Source organism: Aegilops tauschii, chromosome 2 (assembly GCF_002575655.3).
Source record: "Aegilops tauschii subsp. strangulata cultivar AL8/78 chromosome 2, Aet v6.0, whole genome shotgun sequence".
In the NCBI taxonomy this organism is placed as follows: Eukaryota; Viridiplantae; Streptophyta; class Magnoliopsida; order Poales; family Poaceae; genus Aegilops; species Aegilops tauschii.
Window position 1 is genome coordinate 123,111,118 of NC_053036.3, and position 20,930 is coordinate 123,132,047.

General features: G+C 40.5%; 1 protein-coding gene across 1 annotated transcript; it reads right to left on the reverse strand.

The window, feature by feature from the left end:
* Nucleotides 1-19,565: 19,565 nt before the first annotated feature.
* LOC109744639 (uncharacterized) lies at nucleotides 19,566-20,603 on the reverse strand. The gene has a single exon (XM_020303798.1). It carries the CDS (start codon nucleotides 20,601-20,603, stop codon nucleotides 19,566-19,568), a length of 1,038 nt encoding a protein of 345 aa, XP_020159387.1.
* Nucleotides 20,604-20,930: the final 327 nt, after the last annotated feature.

Consider the following 20,930-nt stretch of genomic DNA (forward strand, 5'->3'; position numbering starts at 1 on the left):
TACATTTTTATAATCTGAATAAATAAAAACAGCAAGGTAGCAAGTAGTAAACGGGCACAAAAACTGTATTGCAATGCTTAAAAACAAGGCCTAGGGTCTGTACTTTCACTAGTGCAATCTCTCAACAATGCTAATATAATTGGATCATATAACCGTCCCTCAACGTGCAACGAAGAATCACTCCAAAGTTCCTATCTAGCTGAGAACATAAGACGAAATTGTTTGTAGGGTACGAAACCACGTCAAAGCTATTCTTTCTGATCAATCTATCCTAGAGTTCGTACTAAAATAACATGAAGCTATTCTTTCCGATCAATCTAACCAAGACTTAGTAGTAAAATAACACCAAAGCAAATTCAGATTCATAATATTTAATCCAACACAGAGAACTTCAAAGAGTGCCCCAAGATTTCTACCGGAGAAACAAAGACAAGAACATGCATCAAACCCTATGCATAGATTACCCCAATGTCACCTTGGGAATCCGCGAGTTGAGTGCCAAAACATATATCAAGTGAATCAATACGATACCCCATTGTCACCATGAGTATTCAATTGCAAGACATATATCAAGTGTTCTCAAATCCTTAAAATTATTCAATCCGATAGCAATGAAACCTCAATGGGAAAAACTCAATTCATCACAACAAGATAGAGAGGGGGAAACACCATATGATCGGACTATATTAACAAAGCCCGCGATACATCAAGATCATGACATATCAAGAACACAAGAGAGAGGGAGAGAGAGATTAAACACATAGCTACTGGTACAAACCCTCAGCCCCGAGGGTGGACTACTCCCTCCTCATCGTGGTGGCCGCCGGGATGATGAAGATGGCCACCGGAGATGATTCCCCCCTCCGGCAGGGTGCCGGAATAGGGTATAGATTGGTTTTCGGTGGCTACAGAGCCTTGCGGCGGCGGGACTTCTGATCTAGGTTAACCCCTAGGGTTTTATGAATTTTTGGGAATTTACAGGGTAAAGAGGGGGTGCAGGAGGCCACCGAGGTGGGCACAACCCACCTGGGCGTGCCTGGGCCCCCAGGCGCGCCCTGGTGGGTTGTGCCCCCCTAGGGGCACCCCAGGTGCTTCTTCGGCCCACTGGATGTCTTCTGGTTCATAAAAAATCCACAAAAAGTTTCGCGGTGTTTGGAATCCGTTTGATATTGATTTCCTGCGATGTAAAAAACAAGCAAAAAACAGCAACTGGCACTGGGCACTGGGTCAATAGGTTAGTCCCAAAAAATATATAAAGTTGCTAGAAAATTATTGTAAAACATCCAAGAATGATAAAATAACAGCATGAATACTTCATAAATTAGAGATACGTTGGAGACGTATCAGCATCCCCAAGCTTAATTCCTACTCGTCCTCGAGTAGGTAAATGATAAAAGAAATAAATTATGAAGTGTGAATTCTAGCAAAGTGCATAAGTTTGATCAATGATATTTTCAATCACTTTTCCTAGCATCATAACAACAATTTTTTCTTATAAAACTTCTCATGTGAAAGTAGCAACCAATTCACATGTTAATGTTCAAACAATGAACTCTCTTGAAATTCAACAACCTATGTTCTAAGTCACCACGCAATTGCAATGCAACTTATTCAACAGGGTTTAAGTAAGAGCTCCACATACTCAACCATCATATAGTCTTCTATGATTGCTAACACTCACCGCGTACACATGAGCAAAACGTTTCAACCAGACACATAGAAAGATAGGGGCTTATTGTTTTGCCTCCCAACGTATTCACCTCAAGGGTGATGTCAACAATAATAACGCATGCTACCCATATTCAACTGGACATATGTGCCTAGATCTTTCCTCACCACATGATGCTTGCCAAAAGAGAAAAATAAAAAGGAATAGAGGGAACAACTTTGACTCTTGCATAAAAGTAAAAGATAGGCCCTTCGCAAAGGGAAGCAGAGGTTGCCATGCTTATTTGTTTGTATGCTCAACCCCTTAGTGCAAAAAATGTCACGTTATATTGCCCCTTATGATAGCAACCTTTATTATGCAGTCTGTCGCTTTTATTCTTTGCCATCACAAGTTCATACAACGCTCAATTTTCTCTTACACTAAATGATCTAACACTTTTAGAAGCAATTTTTATTGCCTTTTTGCACCGATGACAACTTACTTGAAGGATCTTGCTCAATCCTTAGGTAGGTATGGTGGACTCTTGAAAATAAAATTTGGGTTTAAGGGTTTTTGGATGCACAAGTAGTATCTCTACTTGGTGTGGAATTTTTGGCTAGCAAAGATGGGGGGCAAGCACCACATGTTGAAGGATCTATGACAATATAACTTCTATGTGAATATGAACAAACATAAACCATTACATTGTCTTCCTTGTCCAATGTCAACAATTTTGGCATATAATATTTTGATGTGGGCTCACAATCACAAAAGATTTCCATGATAGTGTATTTGCATGTGAAAGTTCTCTTCCTTATACTAATTATTCATGAATTGCTTGTATGACCAATATTGTGATTGTCAAGCCTCAAAAGATTTCACTTTCTTAACCCAATGTGAAGCTACCAGTAGGCACGATATGATTTCAACTTCATGACATTCAATTTATTCAACAATTTACTCATAGGATATAAGTGAAGCACAAGAGTAAATGACAAGCTACTCCAATAAGATATAAATGATGATCATGAGCATAATATTTATTTCTCTCAAATTAATTTAAGTGAAGCAAGAGAGAATTTCTTCAAAAATACTAAAGCACATCATGCTCAAAAAGATATAATTGAAGCACTAGAGCAATTCCATAGAAAAGAGCTTCGTTAACGGGATGTGAATGCCGCTTACCTAGCCTCCCTGGCAACTATTTGAGGACTCTATTTTATTTAAAAACTTTTAGATTTAAGCATTTTATTCAAACATCAAGCAAAATGAAAATAAAATGACATTCTAAGAATAGCACAACTCATGTGAAGAAGCAAAACTTAGGTTCAACCGATACTAACTGATAATTGTTGAAGAAAAAAGGTGGGATGCCTACTGGGGCATACCCAAGCTTAGATGCTTGAGACTGCTTGAATATTATCTTGGGATGCCTTGGGCATCCCCAAGCTTGAGCTTTTGTGTCTCCTTAATTCTTCTCATATCACGGTTTTCCTAAATCTCAAAAACTTCATCCACACAAAACTCAACAAGAACTCGTGAGATAAGTTAGTATAAACCGTTGCAAAAACTTTATCATTCTCTACTGTAGCAAATCACTAAAATTATTACTCAACATTGCATACTAAATGCCTCTGCATATTTAATACTCCTATCCTCAAATAGAATCATTAAACAAGCAAACATATGCAAACAATGCAAACATAACAGCAATCTGCCAAAACAGTACATTCTATAAAGAATGAAAGAGTATCAATACTTCTTTAACTCCAAAAATTATGAAAATTAACCACACTGTAGAAAATTTATCATATCTTATTGTGCAAAAAGTTTCAACATTTTATCATATTCTGACTTTTCTAGGGAATTTTTGCAACATCGATAAACTTTCTGTTTTGAAACAGCAACATGTAGAGTTGCAAAATAAGCATGGCAAAGGCTATACTTGACATTTTTATTGAAATAAAAGATGAAAAATATTATTCTAAATAACAGCAAGAAAATTCTAACAAAATAAAATGATGCTCCAAGCAAAACACATATCATGTGATGAATGAAAACATAGCTCCAAGTGAGGTTACAGATAATGTTGGAGACGAAAGAGAGGATGCCTTCCGGGGAGTCCCCAAGCTTAGTTGCTTGGATCTTCCTTGAATATTACCTTGAGGTGCCTTGGGAATCCCCAAGCTTAGGCTCTCCTTATTCTCCTCATATCGACATCTCACCCAAAACTTGAAAACTTCAATCACACAAAACTTAACGGAACTTTGTGAGATAGGTTAGTATGATAAAGAGCAAAGCATTTCACTTTTGGTACTGTCAAAGACAAGATTCATAATTATTCTCACATAATGCCTACTGTAGCATATCATTTCCACAATTTATATTGAGAAATATAAGCCATGGAAACTAGAAAACAAGCAAACTATGCATAGAAAACAGAATCTGTCAAAAAACAGAACAGTCTGTAGTAATCTGTACTCCAACCATACTTCTGCTACTCCAAAAATTCTGAAAATTTAGGAAGACCTGTATAATTTGTCTATTAACCTTCTGCAAGAAGAATCAGCATTTTATCACGCTTGTGTTAAAAATGAGAGTTGTTTTCCTGAGCGCAAAAGTTTCTGTTTTTCAGCAAGGTCAAATCAATTATCACCGTAAGCCATCCCAAAGGTCTTACTTGGCACTTTATTGAAACGAAAGCAAGAAAACATGATTACTACAATAGCCTAATCATGTGAACACACAAAAACAGTAGGTAAAAGTGCTGGGTTGTCTCCCAATAAGCGCTTTTCTTTAATGCCTTTTAGCTAGGCATGATGATTCCAACGATGCTCGCATAAAAGATAAGAATTGAAACATAAAGAGAGCATCATGAATCATAAGTTCCTATCTCATAATAATTTTCAGTAGCATCATGAATAGATTCATTAATATAAACATCACATAAAGCATTCTTTTCATGATCCAAAAGCATAGAAAATTTATTACTCTCCATATAAGCAATTTTATTCTCATTCACAATAGTGGGAGTATCATATGAAACTTGAATACTAAAAATTGTTCCCACATTAAGAGAGTAATGTCCAGTAAAAGGATATTCAAAATTATGACAATAATTATCACTACTTTTTATAACATAAGTATCATCACAATAATCATCAAAAGTAGGAGGCATGCATCGTCATAATAAATTTTCTCATCAAAACTTGGGGAACTAAAAATATCATCTTCATCAAATATAGCATCCCCAAGCTTATGGTTTTGCATATCATTAGCATCATGGATATTCAAAGAATTCATACTAACAACATTGCAATCATGCTCATCATTTATACCAAGCATTTTATAGTACTCTTCTTCTATCAATTGAGCACAATTTTCCGAACCATCATTTTCAAGAAAGATATTATAAAGATGATCAATAATATGATGCAACCTCAATTCCATTTTTATGTAGTTTTCTTTTACGAACCAAACTAGTGATAAAACAAGAAACTAAAAGATTCAACTGCAAGATCTAAAGATATACCTTCATGCACTCACCTCCCCGGCAACAGCTCCAGAAAAGAGCTTGATGTCTACTACGCAACTTTATTCTTGTAGACTCATGTTGGGCCTCCAAGCGTAGAGTTTTGTAGGACAGTTGCAATTTTCCCTCAAGTGGATGACCTAAGGTTTATCAATCCGTGAGAGGCGTAGGATGAAGATGGTCTCTCTCAAACAACCCTGCAACCAAATACAAGAAATCTCTTGTGTCCCCAACACACCTAATACAATGGCAAATTGTATAGGTGCACTAGTTCGGCGAAGAGATGGTGATAAAAGTGTAATATGGATGGTAGAAATATATTTTTCTAATCTGAATAAATAAAAATAGCAAGGTAGTAAATAGTAAACGGGCACAAAAATGGTATTGCAATGCTTAAAAACAAGGCCTAGGGTCCGTACTTTCACTAGTGCAATCTCTCAACAATGCTAATATAATTGGATCATATAACCGTCCCTCAACGTGCAACGAAGAATCACTCCAAAGTTCCTATCTAGCGGAGAACATAAGACGGAATTGTTTGTAGGGTACAAAACCACCTCAAAGCTATTCTTTCCGATCAATCGATCCTAGAGTTTATACTAAAATAACACGAAGCTATTCTTCCCAATCGATCTAACCAAGAGTTCGTACTAAAATAACACCAAAGCAAATTCAGATTCATAATATTCAATCCAACACAAAGAACTTCAAAGAGTGCCCCAAGATTTCTACCGGAGAAACAAAGACAAGAACGTGCATCAAACCCTATGCATAGATTACCCCAATGTCACCTCGGGAATCCACGAGTTGAGTGCCAAAATATATATCAAGTGAATCAATACGATACCCCATTGTCACCACGAGTATTCAATTGCAAGACATATATCAAGTGTTCTCAAATCCATAAAAGTATTCAATCCGATAGCAATGAAACCTCAACGGGAAAAACTCAATTCATCACAACAAGATAGAGAGGGGAAAACACCATATGATCCGACTATATTAACAAAGCCCGTGATACATCAAGATCATGACATCTCAAGAACACGAAAGAGAGAGAGATTAAACACATAGCTACTGGTACAAACCCTCAGCCCCGAGGGTGGACTACTCCCTCCTCATCGTGGTGGCCACCGGGATGATGAAGATGGCCACCGGAGATGACCCCCCCCCCCCCCGGCAGGGTGCCGGAACGGGGTCTAGATTGGTTTTCGGGTGAAAAATCACAAAACTAGCCCTTTGGCCAAAGTTCAGCAAAAAATGGCCCTCTTTGAAAATATTTCATAAAATGGCCCTACCCCCATGACGCCCGTGCCTGGGGCGCCATGCTAGATAACATAATGCCCCGATCAAAGGCGCCATGCGCGTCGGCGCTGACTGCCACGTCGGCATGGCCTTGGGCCCATGCCGCCTCGGCCCAGGGCACCATGGGCTGTACCACGACACCCCGGCCTAGGGTGCCATACCCCTTCACCACATCGCCGCCCGAGCCCCTCTACTCCCTGTTCGTTCTTTCTCTCCTCTCTTTGTTCTTTCCCTACACATGGCGCCCCTCAAATCGCCCCTCCCTCTCCCCACTCAAGATTGCGGATCTGAGCCAAAGATCGGTGGTTGCCCTTTGAAGCCTCAAGGTATTCTCCTCCCTTTCCCATCTTTCTATTGGTTGAAATCTCTGCATTGGATTGATTTGGGTGAAACCCTAGTTCATCCTTTTCTTGAAATGGATAGTAGATTTGGTGTGATAATGTAGGGATTAGTGTGATTTAGGATATGTATGGCTTAGAATATGTATGATATAGGATTTTTATGGAAGTGCTATGAATTTGGTTAGGATATGTACGCACATATATGGTATATGAAAGAATTAGTGCATGTATGGTGTATGATATTGTATAAAATTATATGCACATATATGGTGTATGGAAGAAGAATTAGTGTAGAAATTTTGCACATGTATGTATGTTTTTGCACTAGTGCGGATATTTGCAAATGACAACGGGGCTTACCATATACATTTGCAGGATGGCTTGTCTTATCCATCCATCATAAGATCAATTGCATCATGGACGGTTCATGGCAGATGAAGGAAGGGTTTTTTATCAGCTTCACCTGAGGTCCGGTTCGGTTCATGACAAGATGGAGTATGACGAGCGATACACGGAGTATATCAAGAAGACCGGGCTTCTCCCTTTCATCTCACTCGTCTCTCGTTCGATGCCGAAGATGAACCCTTGTGCGATCACGACACTCGTTGACCGATGGCGCCCTGAGACACATACTTTTCACTTCTATGTTGGGGAAATGACGGTCACTTTGCAGGATGTTTCTCTGATCACTGGACTTCCCATCAAAGGAGAGCCTATTTGTTTTAGCACAGATTCTGATGGATGGCGTGAGATTATGGTTGGACTCATAGGGAGGGAGCCAGGGGTACAAGGGAAGTCCGCCGGTGCAAGTTATCATTGGATTGCTGAACACTTTGGGGAATGCACGGATGATGCGGACGATGAAACAGTGCAGCAGTATACCAGGGCATACTTGTGGTATGTAGTCGGCCGAACTCTTTTCTCTGACGGCACTAGTGTGAACGCTTCCTTTATGTGGCTTAAGCTGTTTGCTGGGTGGGAGCATGGACTCAGTTGGGGTACGGTGGCGTTGGCTTATTTGTATCTTTAGGTAAGTAGTTTTGCTTATAATAGTGTGTTCACCATGTAGAAATTTTCTCTAGTTTGTAATGACATATTTCTTGTTTGTGTGTAGCTGGATGAGGCGCGCCGTTGGGGCACGAATCCAAGAAACGTCGTAGAGTCAAAGGAAGCCAACATCGGTGGTCCGATGCTTCTACTATCAATCTGGAGTTGGGAGCACTTGCCAATGGGGCGGCTGACACCAAAGGGTTACGACCCGTGGGATGATCATGATGACCCGGACCGTATGCCTACATGGGCGTATAAGTGGGACAAGGTTGAAGGTTTTGTTGGCAATTCAAAGACCATGTATTTGCACTACTGCAACGAGCTTGACATCATGACCCCGGAGCAGGTTATCTTAGTAGCTTCTTGCTTTGTCTTTTCAGTTTCTTCGGTTTTCCAAAAATCATACTAACAATGTAGTTTTTTCTTAATCTTTGTTTATAGGTTACCTGGGAACCGTACGGAACTAAGGGCAATATTGGTAGGGGAGCTGGTTTTATTACTTTCAGACTTAACCCAAAGTGTCTACAGGAAGCACACTTATGGCGGATGCGTTGCCCGTTGATTTGTTATTATGTTGTTGAGTTTTATCAGCCACAACGAGTTATGACACAGTTTGGCTTATTTCAAGAGATCCCGCCGAAGTACAAAGACACTTCGCTACATTTGCATAGGTAAGTGCTTAGCACTTCAAATGCTTTCTCCATTGTTTTCAAGATAGTAATGAAAATGCAATTGTCAAATGCTATGCAGTCTCGACAAGATGAAGTAGAAGAGTATAAAAAATGGGATTGAGAGCATGACATGTATATCCAGGAGTTCAAGCAAAAGCTCAATAAGATTGAGCTTTCATTGTGTCAACCCACTTCTAAGCCTCCCCCACGGCCTTTTGATACAGAAGCATTCAACAATTATCTTGTGTGGTTTCGTTCCGTTGCACGTACTCAACTTAACGCACCCGCATTTCAGCCAGGGGACATATTACATGAACCCAATCCAGGTTTTGATCGGATGGCCAATATGGAGTACAACAGGCTTATTAGAGATGGTAGACAGTATGATTTGGCGCCAACTATCCGCTTTGTGGTAAGTTACCGTTATATCTATATGCTTGCCTACATTGTGCCAAAATGATTTGTCCTGTTGTGTCCAACAGCAAAGCGAGCTCTCGAAGCATGTCAACGACGCCGGCGAGGCACTCAAGTACCCTCCAAGTGAAGAGTCGTACAACAAGCTTAAAACTTTTGTTGAGGTATGGCATTTGATAATTTTCTTTCCATACACATTTTCAAGGTATATCTCCTAACTTCATGATATGTCAATTTCATAGCGGAGCAAGTCTTGGGCACGTGGCCTTGGTGCTCTACTAGGCTGTCGCTCCACCGATGTCGCCGTCCCTACTTCTTCATCGAGGTCGAGATCATCATCAAGCGGCACCCAGCAGCAAGGCAAAGAATCGGTTGATGACATGGAGGAGGAGGGGGATGAACAGACGCATGATGAGATTAACACCTCGCAGATACCCGATGCGCCTCAGCCTAGTCAAAGGTGTGGAAAGTATACACCGGGCAAATACGCAAGGAAGGCACGTAAGGACTCGGTGATCGAGGCCGCCTCAGAGGAGGAGGAGGAAGAGGAGGTGCCGCAGCTGTAGAGGAGAAGGCGCTTAGTGAAGGGGAAGGGTGCTGCACCGGCTAAGAGGGGGAAAGGAAGGAAATTATGAAGGGGAAGGACTTGTAGTATTTGTCCAAAACTTGATGTCGTGAACTTATGTTTGTCGAGGGCTTGTAGTATTTGTCCAAAACTTGATGTTGTGAACTTATGGTTTGTCGAGGACTAGTAGTATTTGTCCAAAACTTGATGTCGTGAACTTATTTGTTGGAAACTTTGATGTGTGTCATTTATGTTTGTCAACACTTATTGTCGGAAACTTTGTAGCATTCTCATCAAAATCAAAAACAAAAACAGAACTGGGCCAGTTGACAGCATGGTGCCACAGCCAAGGGTGCCATGGTCGTCTACATCACGGCGCCCCAGCCAAGGGCGCCATGGTCATCTACAGCACGACACCCCAGCCTAGGGCGCCATGCGTTGCCAGCACGGTGCCCCAGCCCAGGGCACCATGGTCATAGAAAATGGCTAAGTCTAGTGCTACCTCTTGAGGTTTTCCCTTGAAGAGGAAAGGGTGATGCAGCAAAGTAGCGTAAGTATTTCCCTCGGTTTTTGAGAACCAAGGTATCAATCCAGTAGGAGACTACACGCAAGTCGCCTCGTACCTACACAAACAAATAAGAACCTTGCAACTAACGCGATAAAGGGGTTGTCAATCCCTTCACTGCCACTTGCAAAAGTGAGATCTGATAGAGATAATAAGATAAATATTTTTGGTATTTTTTATGATATATATTGAAAGTAAAGATTGCAAAGTAAAATAGATTGGAAACTTATATGATGGAAAATAGACCCGGGGGCCATAGGTTTCACTAGTGGCTTCTCTCGAGATAGCAGAAGTATTACGGTGGGTGAACAAATTACTGTCGAGCAATTGATAGAAAAGTGCATAGTTATGAGAATATCTAGGCATGATCATGCATATAGGCATCACGTCCGCGACAAGTAGACCGAAACGATTCTGCATCTACTACTATTACTCCACACATCGACCGCTATCCAGCATGCATCTAGAGTATTAAGTTCATAAGAACAGAGTAACGCATTAGGCAAGATGACATGATGTAGAGGGATAAACTCAAGCAATATGATATAAACCCCATCTTTTTATCCTCGATGGCAACAATACAATACGTGCCTTGCTGCCCCTGCTGCCACTAGGAAAAGACGCCGCAAGATTGAACCCAAAGCTAAGCACTTCTCCCATTGCAAGAAAGATCAATCTAGTAGGCCAAACCAAACTGATAATTAGAAGAGACTTGCAAAGATAACAAATCATACATAAAAGAATTCAGAGGAGATTCAAATATTGTTCATAGATAATCTTGATCATAAACCCACAATTCATCGGATCTCGACAAACACACCACAAAAAGAATTACATCGAATAGATCTCCAAGAAGATCGAGGAGAACTTTGTATTGAGATCCAAAGAGAGAGAAGAAGCCATCTAGCTAATAACTATGGACCCGAAGGTCTGTGGTAAACTACTCACACATCACCGGAGAGGCTATGGTGTTGATGGAGAAGCCCTCCGTGATCGATTCCCCCTCCGGCGGAGCGCCGAAAAAGGCCCCAAGATGGGATCTCACAGGTACAGAAGGTTGCGGCGGTGGAAATAGGGTTTCGTGGTGCTCCTGGATGTTTTTGGGGTATATGGGTATATATAGGAGGAAGAAGTAGGTCGGTGGAGCTGCGAGCGGCCCACGAGGGTGGGGGGTGTGCCCAGGGGGGCAGGCGCGCCTCCCTGCCTCGTGGCCTCCTCGCTTCTTTCTCGACGTCCACTCCAAGTCCCCTGGATCACGCTTGTTCCAAAAATAACTCTCCCGAAGGTTTCATTCCGTTTGGATTCCGTTTGATATTCCTTTTCTGCGAAACACTGAAATAGGAAAAATAACAGCAATTTGCACTGGGCCTTCAGTTAATAGGTTAGTCCCAAAAATAATATAAAAGGTATAATAAAGCCCATTAAACATCCAAAACAGATAATATAATAGCATGGAACAATAAAAAATTATAGATACGTTGGAGACGTATCAAGCATCCCCAAGCTTAATTCCTGCTCGTCCTCGAGTAGGTAAATGATAAAAATAGAATTTTTGATGTGGAATGCAACCTAACATAATTTTCCATGTAATTTTCTTTATTGTGGCATGAATGTTCATATCCGAAAGATTCAAGATAAAAGTTTAATGTTGATATAAAAATAATAATACTTCAAGCATACTAACTAAGCAATTATGTCTTCTCAAAATAACATGGCCAAAGAAAGTTCATCCCTACAAAATCATATAGTTTGGTCATGCTCCATTTTCGTCATACAAGAATTCTCTCATCATGCACAACCCCGATGACAAGCCAAGCAATTGTTTCATACTTTACTAATCTCAAACTTTTTTCAACTTTCACGCAATACATGAGCATGAGCCATGGACATAACACTATGTGTGGAATAGAATATAATGATGGGGGTTATGTGGAGAAGACAAAAAAGGAGAAAGTCTCACATTGACGCGGCTAATCAATGGGCTAGGGAGATGCCCATCAATTGATGTCAATGCAAGGAGTAGGGATTGCCATGCAACGGATGCACTAGAGCTATAAATGTATGAAAGCTCAACAAAAGAAACTAAGTGGGTGTGCATCCAACTTGCTTACTCACGAAGACCTAGGGCATTTGAGGAAGCCCATTGTTGGAATATACAAGCCAAGTTCTATAATGAAAAATTCCCACTAGTATATGAAAGTGACAAAACAAGAGACTCTCTATCATAAAGATCATGGTGCTACTTTGAAGCACAAGTGTGGAAAATAAAAGACAGTAGCATTGTCCCTTTTTATTTCTTTTCTCTTTTTGGGCCTTTTTTGGCCTTTCTCTTTTTTATTTTTCTTTATTTGGGACAATGCTCTACTAATGATGATCATCACACTTCTATTTATTTACAACTCAATGATTACAACTCAATACTAGAACAAAATATTACTCTATATGAATGCCTCCGGAGGTGTACCGGATGGGCAATGAATCAAGAGTGACATGTATGATAAATTATGCATGGTGGCTTTGCCACAAATACGATGTCAACTACATGATCATGCGAGGCAATATGACAATGATGAAGCGTGTCATAATAAATGGAACGGTGGAAAGTTGCATGGCAATATATCTCGGAATGGCTATGGAAATGCCATAATAGGTAGGTATGGTGGCTGTTTTGAGGAAGATATAAGGAGGTTTATGTGTGATAGAGCATATCATATCACGGGGTTTGGATGCACCGGCGAAGTTTGCACCAACTCTCAAGGTGAGAAAGGGCAATGCACGGTACCGAAGAGGCTAGCAATGATGGAAAGGTGAGAGTGCGTATAATCCATGGACTCAACATTAGTCATAAAGAACTCACATACTTATTGCAAAAATCTACAAGTCATCAAAAACCAAGCATTACACGCATGCTCCTAGGGGGATAGATTGGTAGGAAAAGACCATCGCTCGTCCCCGCCCGCCACTCATAAGGATGACAATCAAAGAACGCCTCATGCTTCAAATTTGTTACACAACGTTTACCATACGTGCATGCTGCGGGACTTGCAAACTTCAACACAAGTATTTCCCAAATTCACAACTACTCAACTAGCACGACTCTAATATTACCATCTTCATATCTCAAAACAATCATCAAGTATCAAACTTCTCATAGTATTCAATGCACTTTTTATGGAAGTTTTTATTATACCCATCTTGGATGCCTATCATATTAGGACTAATTTTATAGCCAAAGCAAACTACCATGCTGTTCTAAAAGACTCTCAAAATAATATAAGTGAAGCACGAGAGATCAATTATTTCTATAAAATAAAACCACCACCGTGCTCTAAAAAGATATAAGTGAAGTACTAGAGCAAAATTATCTAGCTCAAAAGATATAAGTGAACCACATAGAGTATTCTAATAAATTCCGATTCATGTGTGTCTCTCCCAAAAAGGGTGTGTACAGAAAGGATAATTGTGATAAACTAAAAACAAAGACTCAAACCATACAAGACGCTCCAAGCAAAACACATATCATGTGGTGAATAAAAATATAGCCTCAAGTAAAGTTACCGATGGATGAAGACGAAAGAGGGGATGCCTTCCGGGGCATCCCCAAGCTTAGGCTTTTGATTGTCCTTGAATTTTACCTTGGGTTGCCTTGGGAATCCCCAAGCTTAGGCTCTTTCCACTCCTTATTCCATAATCCATCAAATCTTTACCCAAAACTTGAAAACTTCATAACACAAAACTCAAAAGAAAATCTTATGAGCTCCGTTAGTATAAGAAAACAAATCACCACCATAAGGTAATGTAATGAACTCATTCTTTATTTATATTGGTGTTAAACCTACTGTATTACAACTTCTATATGGTTCATACCCTCCGATACTAGCCATACATTCATCAAAATAAGCAAACAACACACGAAAAACAGAATCTGTCAAAAACAAAACAGTCTGTAGCAATCAGATTTGTTCGAATACTTCTGGAACTCCAAATTTTTTGAAAAACTAGGACAACCTGGACAACTTGTATATTGATCTACTGCAAAAAGAATTGGTATTTTATAACGTCCTGGTGAATTTTAACAATTATTTTCGTGAGCGCAAAGTTTCTGTCTTTTTCAGCAAGATCAAACAACTATCACCCAAGAAGATCCTATTGGTTCTACTTGGCACAAACACTAATTAAAACATGAAAACACATCTAAACAGAAGCTAGATGAATTATTTATTACTAAACAGAACCAAAAATCAAGAAACAAAAATAAAATTGGGTTGCCTCCCAACAAGCGCTATCGTTTAACACCCCTAGCTAGGCATAAAGGCAAGAATAGATCTAGGTATTATCATCTTTGGTATGCAATCCATAAGTGGCTCTCATAATAGATTCATGAGGTAATTTAATTTAATTCCTAGGAAAGTGTTCCATGCCTTTCCTTAACGGAAATTGGAATCTAATATTTCCTTCTTTCATATCAATAATCGCACCAATCGTTCTAAGGAAAGGTCTACCGAGAATAATAGGACATGTAGGATTGCAATCTATATCAAGAACAATGAAATATACGGGCACATAATTCCTATTTGCAGCAATAAGAACATCATTAATCCTTCCCATAGGTTTTTTAATGGTGGAATCTGCAAGGTGCAAATTTAAAGAACAATCATCAAATTCACGGAAACCTAACACATCACACAAAGTTTTTGGAATCGTGGAAACACTAGCACCCAAATAACATAAAGCATAGCATTCATGATCTTTAATCTTAATTTAATAGTAGGTTCCCACTCATCATAAAGTTTTCTAGGGATAGAAACTTCCAATTCAAGCTTTTCTTCATAAGATTGCATTAAAGCATCAACGATATGTTTGGTAAAAGCTTTATTTTGACTATAAGCATGAGGAGAATTTAACACGGATTGCAACAAGGAAATACAATCTATTAAAGAACAATTATCATAATTAAATTCCTTGAAATCCAAAATAGTGGGTTCATTGCTATGTAAAGTTTTGACCTCTTCAATCCCACTTTTACCAAATTTTGCATCAAGATCTGAAAACTTTGAATCATTGGGACGCCTTTTAACTAAACAAGACTCATCTCCAGTCCCATCATTATCAAGATTTAATAGGAGACACATCAATCACTTTTAGATCTTCATCCCTATTATCATGAAAACTAGAAGAACATGCTTTTACAAAGCAATCTTTCTTAGCACGCATCCTAGCGGTTCTTTCCTTGCACTCATCAATGGAAATTCTCATGGCTTTGAGAGACTCATTGATATCATGCTTAGGTGGAATAGATCTAAGTTTCAAAGAATCAACATCAAGAGAAATTCTATCCACGTTCCTAGCCAACTCATCAATCTTAGGCAATTTTTCTTCAAGCAAAGCATTAATATTCTTTTGAGAAATCATAAATTCTTTAACACTAGTCTCAAAATCAGAGGGCGTCTTATTAAAATTTCCATAAGAGTTGTTGTAGGAATTACCATAATTATTACAGGAATTACTAGGAAACGGCCTAGGATTAAAGTTTCCTCTATAAGCGTTGTTACCAAAATTGTTCCTACCAACAAAATTCACATCCATAGATTCATTATTATTCTCAATCAAAGTAGACAAAAGCATATCATTAGGATCAGAAGAAGCACTCTTATTAGCAAACAACTTCATAAGTTCATCCATCTTTCCAATCAAAACATTAATCTCTTCTATCACATGAACTTTTTTACTAGTAGATCTTTCGGTGTGCCATTGAGAATAGTTAACCATAATATTATCTAGGAGTTTAGTAGCTTCTCCTAAAGTGATTTCCATAAAAGTGCCTCCCGCGGCCGAATCTGAAAGATTTCTAGAAGCAAAATTCAATCCGGCATAAATTTTTTGTATAATATTCCATAAATTCAAACCATGTGTAGGGCAATTGCGTATCATTAATTTCATCCTCTCCCAAGCTTGTGCAACATGTTCATGATCAAGTTGCTTAAAATTCATAATATCGTTTCTAAGAGATATGATCTTAGCGGGAGGAAAATACTTAGAGATAAAAGCATCTTTGCACTTATTCCATGAATCAATTCTATTTTTAGGCAAAGACGAAAACCAAGTTTTAGCACGATCTCTAAGCAAAAACGGAAATAGCTTCAATTTAGCAATATCATTATCCACATCTTTCTTATTTTGCATATCACACAAATCAACAAAGTTGTTTAGATGTGTAGCGGCATCTTCACTAGGAAGGCCAGAGAATTGATCTTTCATGACAAGATTCAACGAAGCAGCATTAATTTCACAAGATTCAGCATCAGTAATAGGAGCAATCAGAGTGCGAAGAAAATCATTGTTGTTGGTATTGGAAAAGTCACACAATCTAGTATTGTCTTGAGCCATCGTGACAAACAATCCAACACACAAGCAAGCAAAAAGAAAAGAGGCGAATGGAAAAAGAGGGTGAATAAAACGGCAAAGCTGAAGTGGGGGAGAGGAAAACAAGAGGCAAATGGCAAATAATGTAATGCGAGGGATAAGAGTTGTGATGGGTACTTGGTATGTCTTGACTTGACTTGGCGTAGATCTCCCCGGCAACGGCGCCAGAAATCCTTCTTGCTACCTCTTGAGCACTGCGTTGGGTTTCCCTTGAAGAGGAAAGGGTGATGCAGCAAAGTAGTGTAAGTATTTCCCTCAGTTTTTGAGAACCAAGGTATCAATCCAGTAGGAGACTACACGCAAGTCGCCTCGTACCTACACAAACAAATAAGAACCTTGCAACTAACGCGATAAAGGGGTTGTCAATCCCTTCACTGCCACTTGCAAAAGTGAGATCTGATAGAGATAATAAGATAAATATTTTTGGTATTTTTTATGATATATATTGAAAGTAAAGATTGCAAAGTAAAATAGATTGGAAACTTATATGATGGAAAATAGACCCGGGGGCCATAGGTTTCACTAGTGGCTTCTCTCGAGATAGCAGAAGTATTACGGTGGGTGAACAAATTACTGTCGAGCAATTGATAGAAAAGTGCATAGTTATGAGAATATCTAGGCATGATCATGCATATAGGCATCACGTCCGCGACAAGTAGACCGAAACGATTCTGCATCTACTACTATTACTCCACACATCGACCGCTATCCAGCATGCATCTAGAGTATTAAGTTCATAAGAACAGAGTAACGCATTAGGCAAGATGACATGATGTAGAGGGATAAACTCAAGCAATATGATATAAACCCCATCTTTTTATCCTCGATGGCAACAATACAATACGTGCCTTGCTGCCCCTGCTGCCACTAGGAAAAGACGCCGCAAGATTGAACCCAAAGCTAAGCACTTCTCCCATTGCAAGAAAGATCAATCTAGTAGGCCAAACCAAACTGATAATTCGAAGAGACTTGCAAAGATAACAAATCATACATAAAAGAATTCAGAGGAGATTCAAATATTGTTCATAGATAATCTTGATCATAAACCCACAATTCATCGGATCTCGACAAACACACCGCAAAAAGAATTACATCGAATAGATCTCCAAGAAGATCGAGGAGAACTTTGTATTGAGATCCAAAGAGAGAGAAGAAGCCATCTAGCTAATAACTATGGACCCGAAGGTTTGTGGTAAACTACTCACACATCATCGGAGAGGCAATGGGGTTGATGGAGAAGCCCTCCGTGATTGATTCCCCCTCCGGCGGAGCACCGGAAAAGGCCCCAAGATGGGATCTCACGGGTACAGAAGGTTGCGGCAGTGGAAATAGGGTTTCGTGGTGCTCCTGGATATTTTTGGGGTATATGGGTATATATAGGAGGAAGAAGTAGGTCGGTGGAGCTGGGAGGGGCCCACGAGGGTGGGGGCGCGCCCAAGGGGCAGGCGCGCCTCCCTGCCTCGTGGCCTCCTCGCTTCTTTCTTGACGTCCACTCCAAGTCCCCTGGATCACGTTTGTTCCAAAAATAACTCTCCCGAAGGTTTCATTCCGTTTGGATTCTGTTTGATATTCCTTTTCTGCGAAACACTGAAATAGGCAAAAAAAACAATTTGCACTGGGCCTTCGGTTAATAGGTTAGTCCCAAAAATAATATAAAAGTGTATAAAAAAGCCCATTAAACATCGAAAATAGATAATATAATAGCATGGAACAATCAAAAATTATAGATATGTTGGAGACGTATCATCCAGCAGCAAAACATTTTAAGCTCGTGATGTTGTGGGTGCCATGCAATTTTTCTGGGCGCCATGTATGACGCCCTGGCCCAGGGCACCGTGGTCGGCGAAAATGGCTAAGTCCAACTAAGTCCAAACATTTTAAGCTCCTGATGTTGGGGGCGCCATGCAATTTTTCTGGGCGCCATGTATGACGCCCTGGCCTAGGGCGCCATACTTACTGACATGGCACCTTAAGCTAGGGCGCCGTGACATTCACTTCTCTATTTTTTTGCCACTTATGTTGTTTCTGTTTTTTTTTGTAACTTACATAGTTTCAGTTTTCATCATAACTTCTTGACATACATAAGTTCAACCACCACATACATTCATTCCACACATACATTAGATTCATGACTTACATAGTTCAACCACCCAAAAGGTTCACGACATACATAAGTTCGACCACCCAAAAGATTCACGACATACATAAGTTCGACACATCATTAATTTCACACCCCAAGCCAATAAGCGAAACCTCGACCACCACCATCAGCACGGCCACGTCCTCGAGCACCACCATCACCACGGCCACGTCCTCGAGCTCCACCGTTACCATGGCCACGTCCTCGAGCTCCACCGTCACCACGGCCACGTCCTCGAGCTCCACCGTCACCATGGTCACATCCTCGAGCACCACCGTGAGCACGGCCACGTCCTCGAGCACCACCGTCACCACGGCCACGTCCTCGAGCTCCATCATCACCACGGCCACGTCCTTGAGCTCCACCATCACCGTGACTGACACCACCATCACCATCTCGTTTTGATCTCTTTCTTTTGCCCCTTGAGCTACAACCTCTATTATTGTGCCCCTCGTTGTTACATTCACCACAACGGTTGATATCACGAGGCTCTGCAAAATGTTGGCTCCCCCATTCCTTACGGAATCCACCACCCCAATTATCCATGTCACCCAAGAAATGCTTTGTCTTCCGTCTTCCACGTGTCACCACCTTCATTTCCAAATCAGGGTATAGTGGGGGTCCATGGTATTTTGGCCATTTAGATTGGTCTAGATAGGGATGAAACCTCGCAGCCCATGTATTTTTGACCGCATCGATCAAATACTCCTCCAATCTTACATTGTTGGTCATGTTGACACTCACATTTCTAGTGCGAGATGCAGACATCAAGTGAGAGCACGGGAGATGATACAATGTAGGCCTCTCGCATGAACACGCGCCCATCTTAAGATAAACCTTGAAGGAGCCACCTCCATATGGCACGCCGTCACGCGACATTCCACCGTGCTCATCAACTTGGTAAATCAATTCTATGTTATCAAAGGACTGGATTTTGTGTGAATCCGCCTTCTTGCTTGGTATTCCATCCAATCGTCGACCTTTGGTGGATACTTGTACATCTTTTTAGCCTTGTTTTTCCCGGACATCAAGTTGGATGTTTCTTCACTATACTTTTGAAAATAGACATTCAACTTCTGGAATGTATACTCTACTATTGCTGTCACCGGCAATGCACGGACACCCTTTAGCACCATGTTGAAACATTCAACCATGTTGTTTGTCATGTCACCGTACCTCACTCCATCATTGTCAAAAGCCCGTGCCCACTTTCCTTTATCGGCAAGATTCCTATTTAGGAAATCTTTGCCACCATAGTTTGCTTTGGCATACACTTTGTCCCACAATTTCTCAAAATGTCTAGTGGTGAATGCGAGACAACAATCATGAAGAACGTCAGACAATTCCTTGTCTCGACATGCTCGGTAAAAGTTAGAAACAAAATGCCTCATGCACCACCCATGGTGCACGCGAGGATGTCCTAGAATGTCAATCTCCACTGCATTGAGTATCCCTAGGTGGCGGTCCGAGATGATGCAAACCTCTCTTTCAGGTCCAATTACCTTGGTCCTCACTAGACTAAGAAACCACTCCCAGTTGTCATTGTTCTCCGCCGACACCAAAGCGAACGCCAATGGAACCAATTTGTCACCACCATCATTAGCAACGGCGATCAACAATGTGCCCTTGAACTGGCCAGTTAGAAATGTGCCATCCACGGACATAACCAGCCTACAATGCTTGAAGGCCCTAATGCATGGCTCAAAAGTCCAGAATGCATGTCCAAATATTCGAACGATTGCATCATTGTATATCCTTGTTCTCACACGATGTGGCTCTACCATATAGTACATCCCAGGATTTTCTGCCGCCATCGCTTTCAACACCATCGCGAGGCGGTTGTATGATTCTTCCCAACCACCATACAATATCTCAAAGGCAGCTTGCTTGGCCTTCCATGCCTTCCCATACTTCACCTTGTACCCAAAAACCTCCTTCACCATCTCCATCAAAGCCCGAATGGGATATGTTGGGAGTATCTTTATGGAGGCTGAAAATCGATATGTAATGAATTTGGAGGTCAGTTGACGGTGATAATCCTTTACATTAGTGATACGTCTCCAACGTATCTACTTTTCCAAACACTTTTGCCCTTCTTTTGGACTCTAACTTGCATGATTTGAATGGAACTAACCCGGACTGATGCTGTTTTCAGCAGAATTGCCATGGTGTTATCTTTGTGCAGAAACAAAAGTTCTCGGAATGACCTGAAACTTCACGGAGATTATTTTTGGAAATAATAAAAAATATTGGCGAAAGAATCAAGGCCAGGGGGC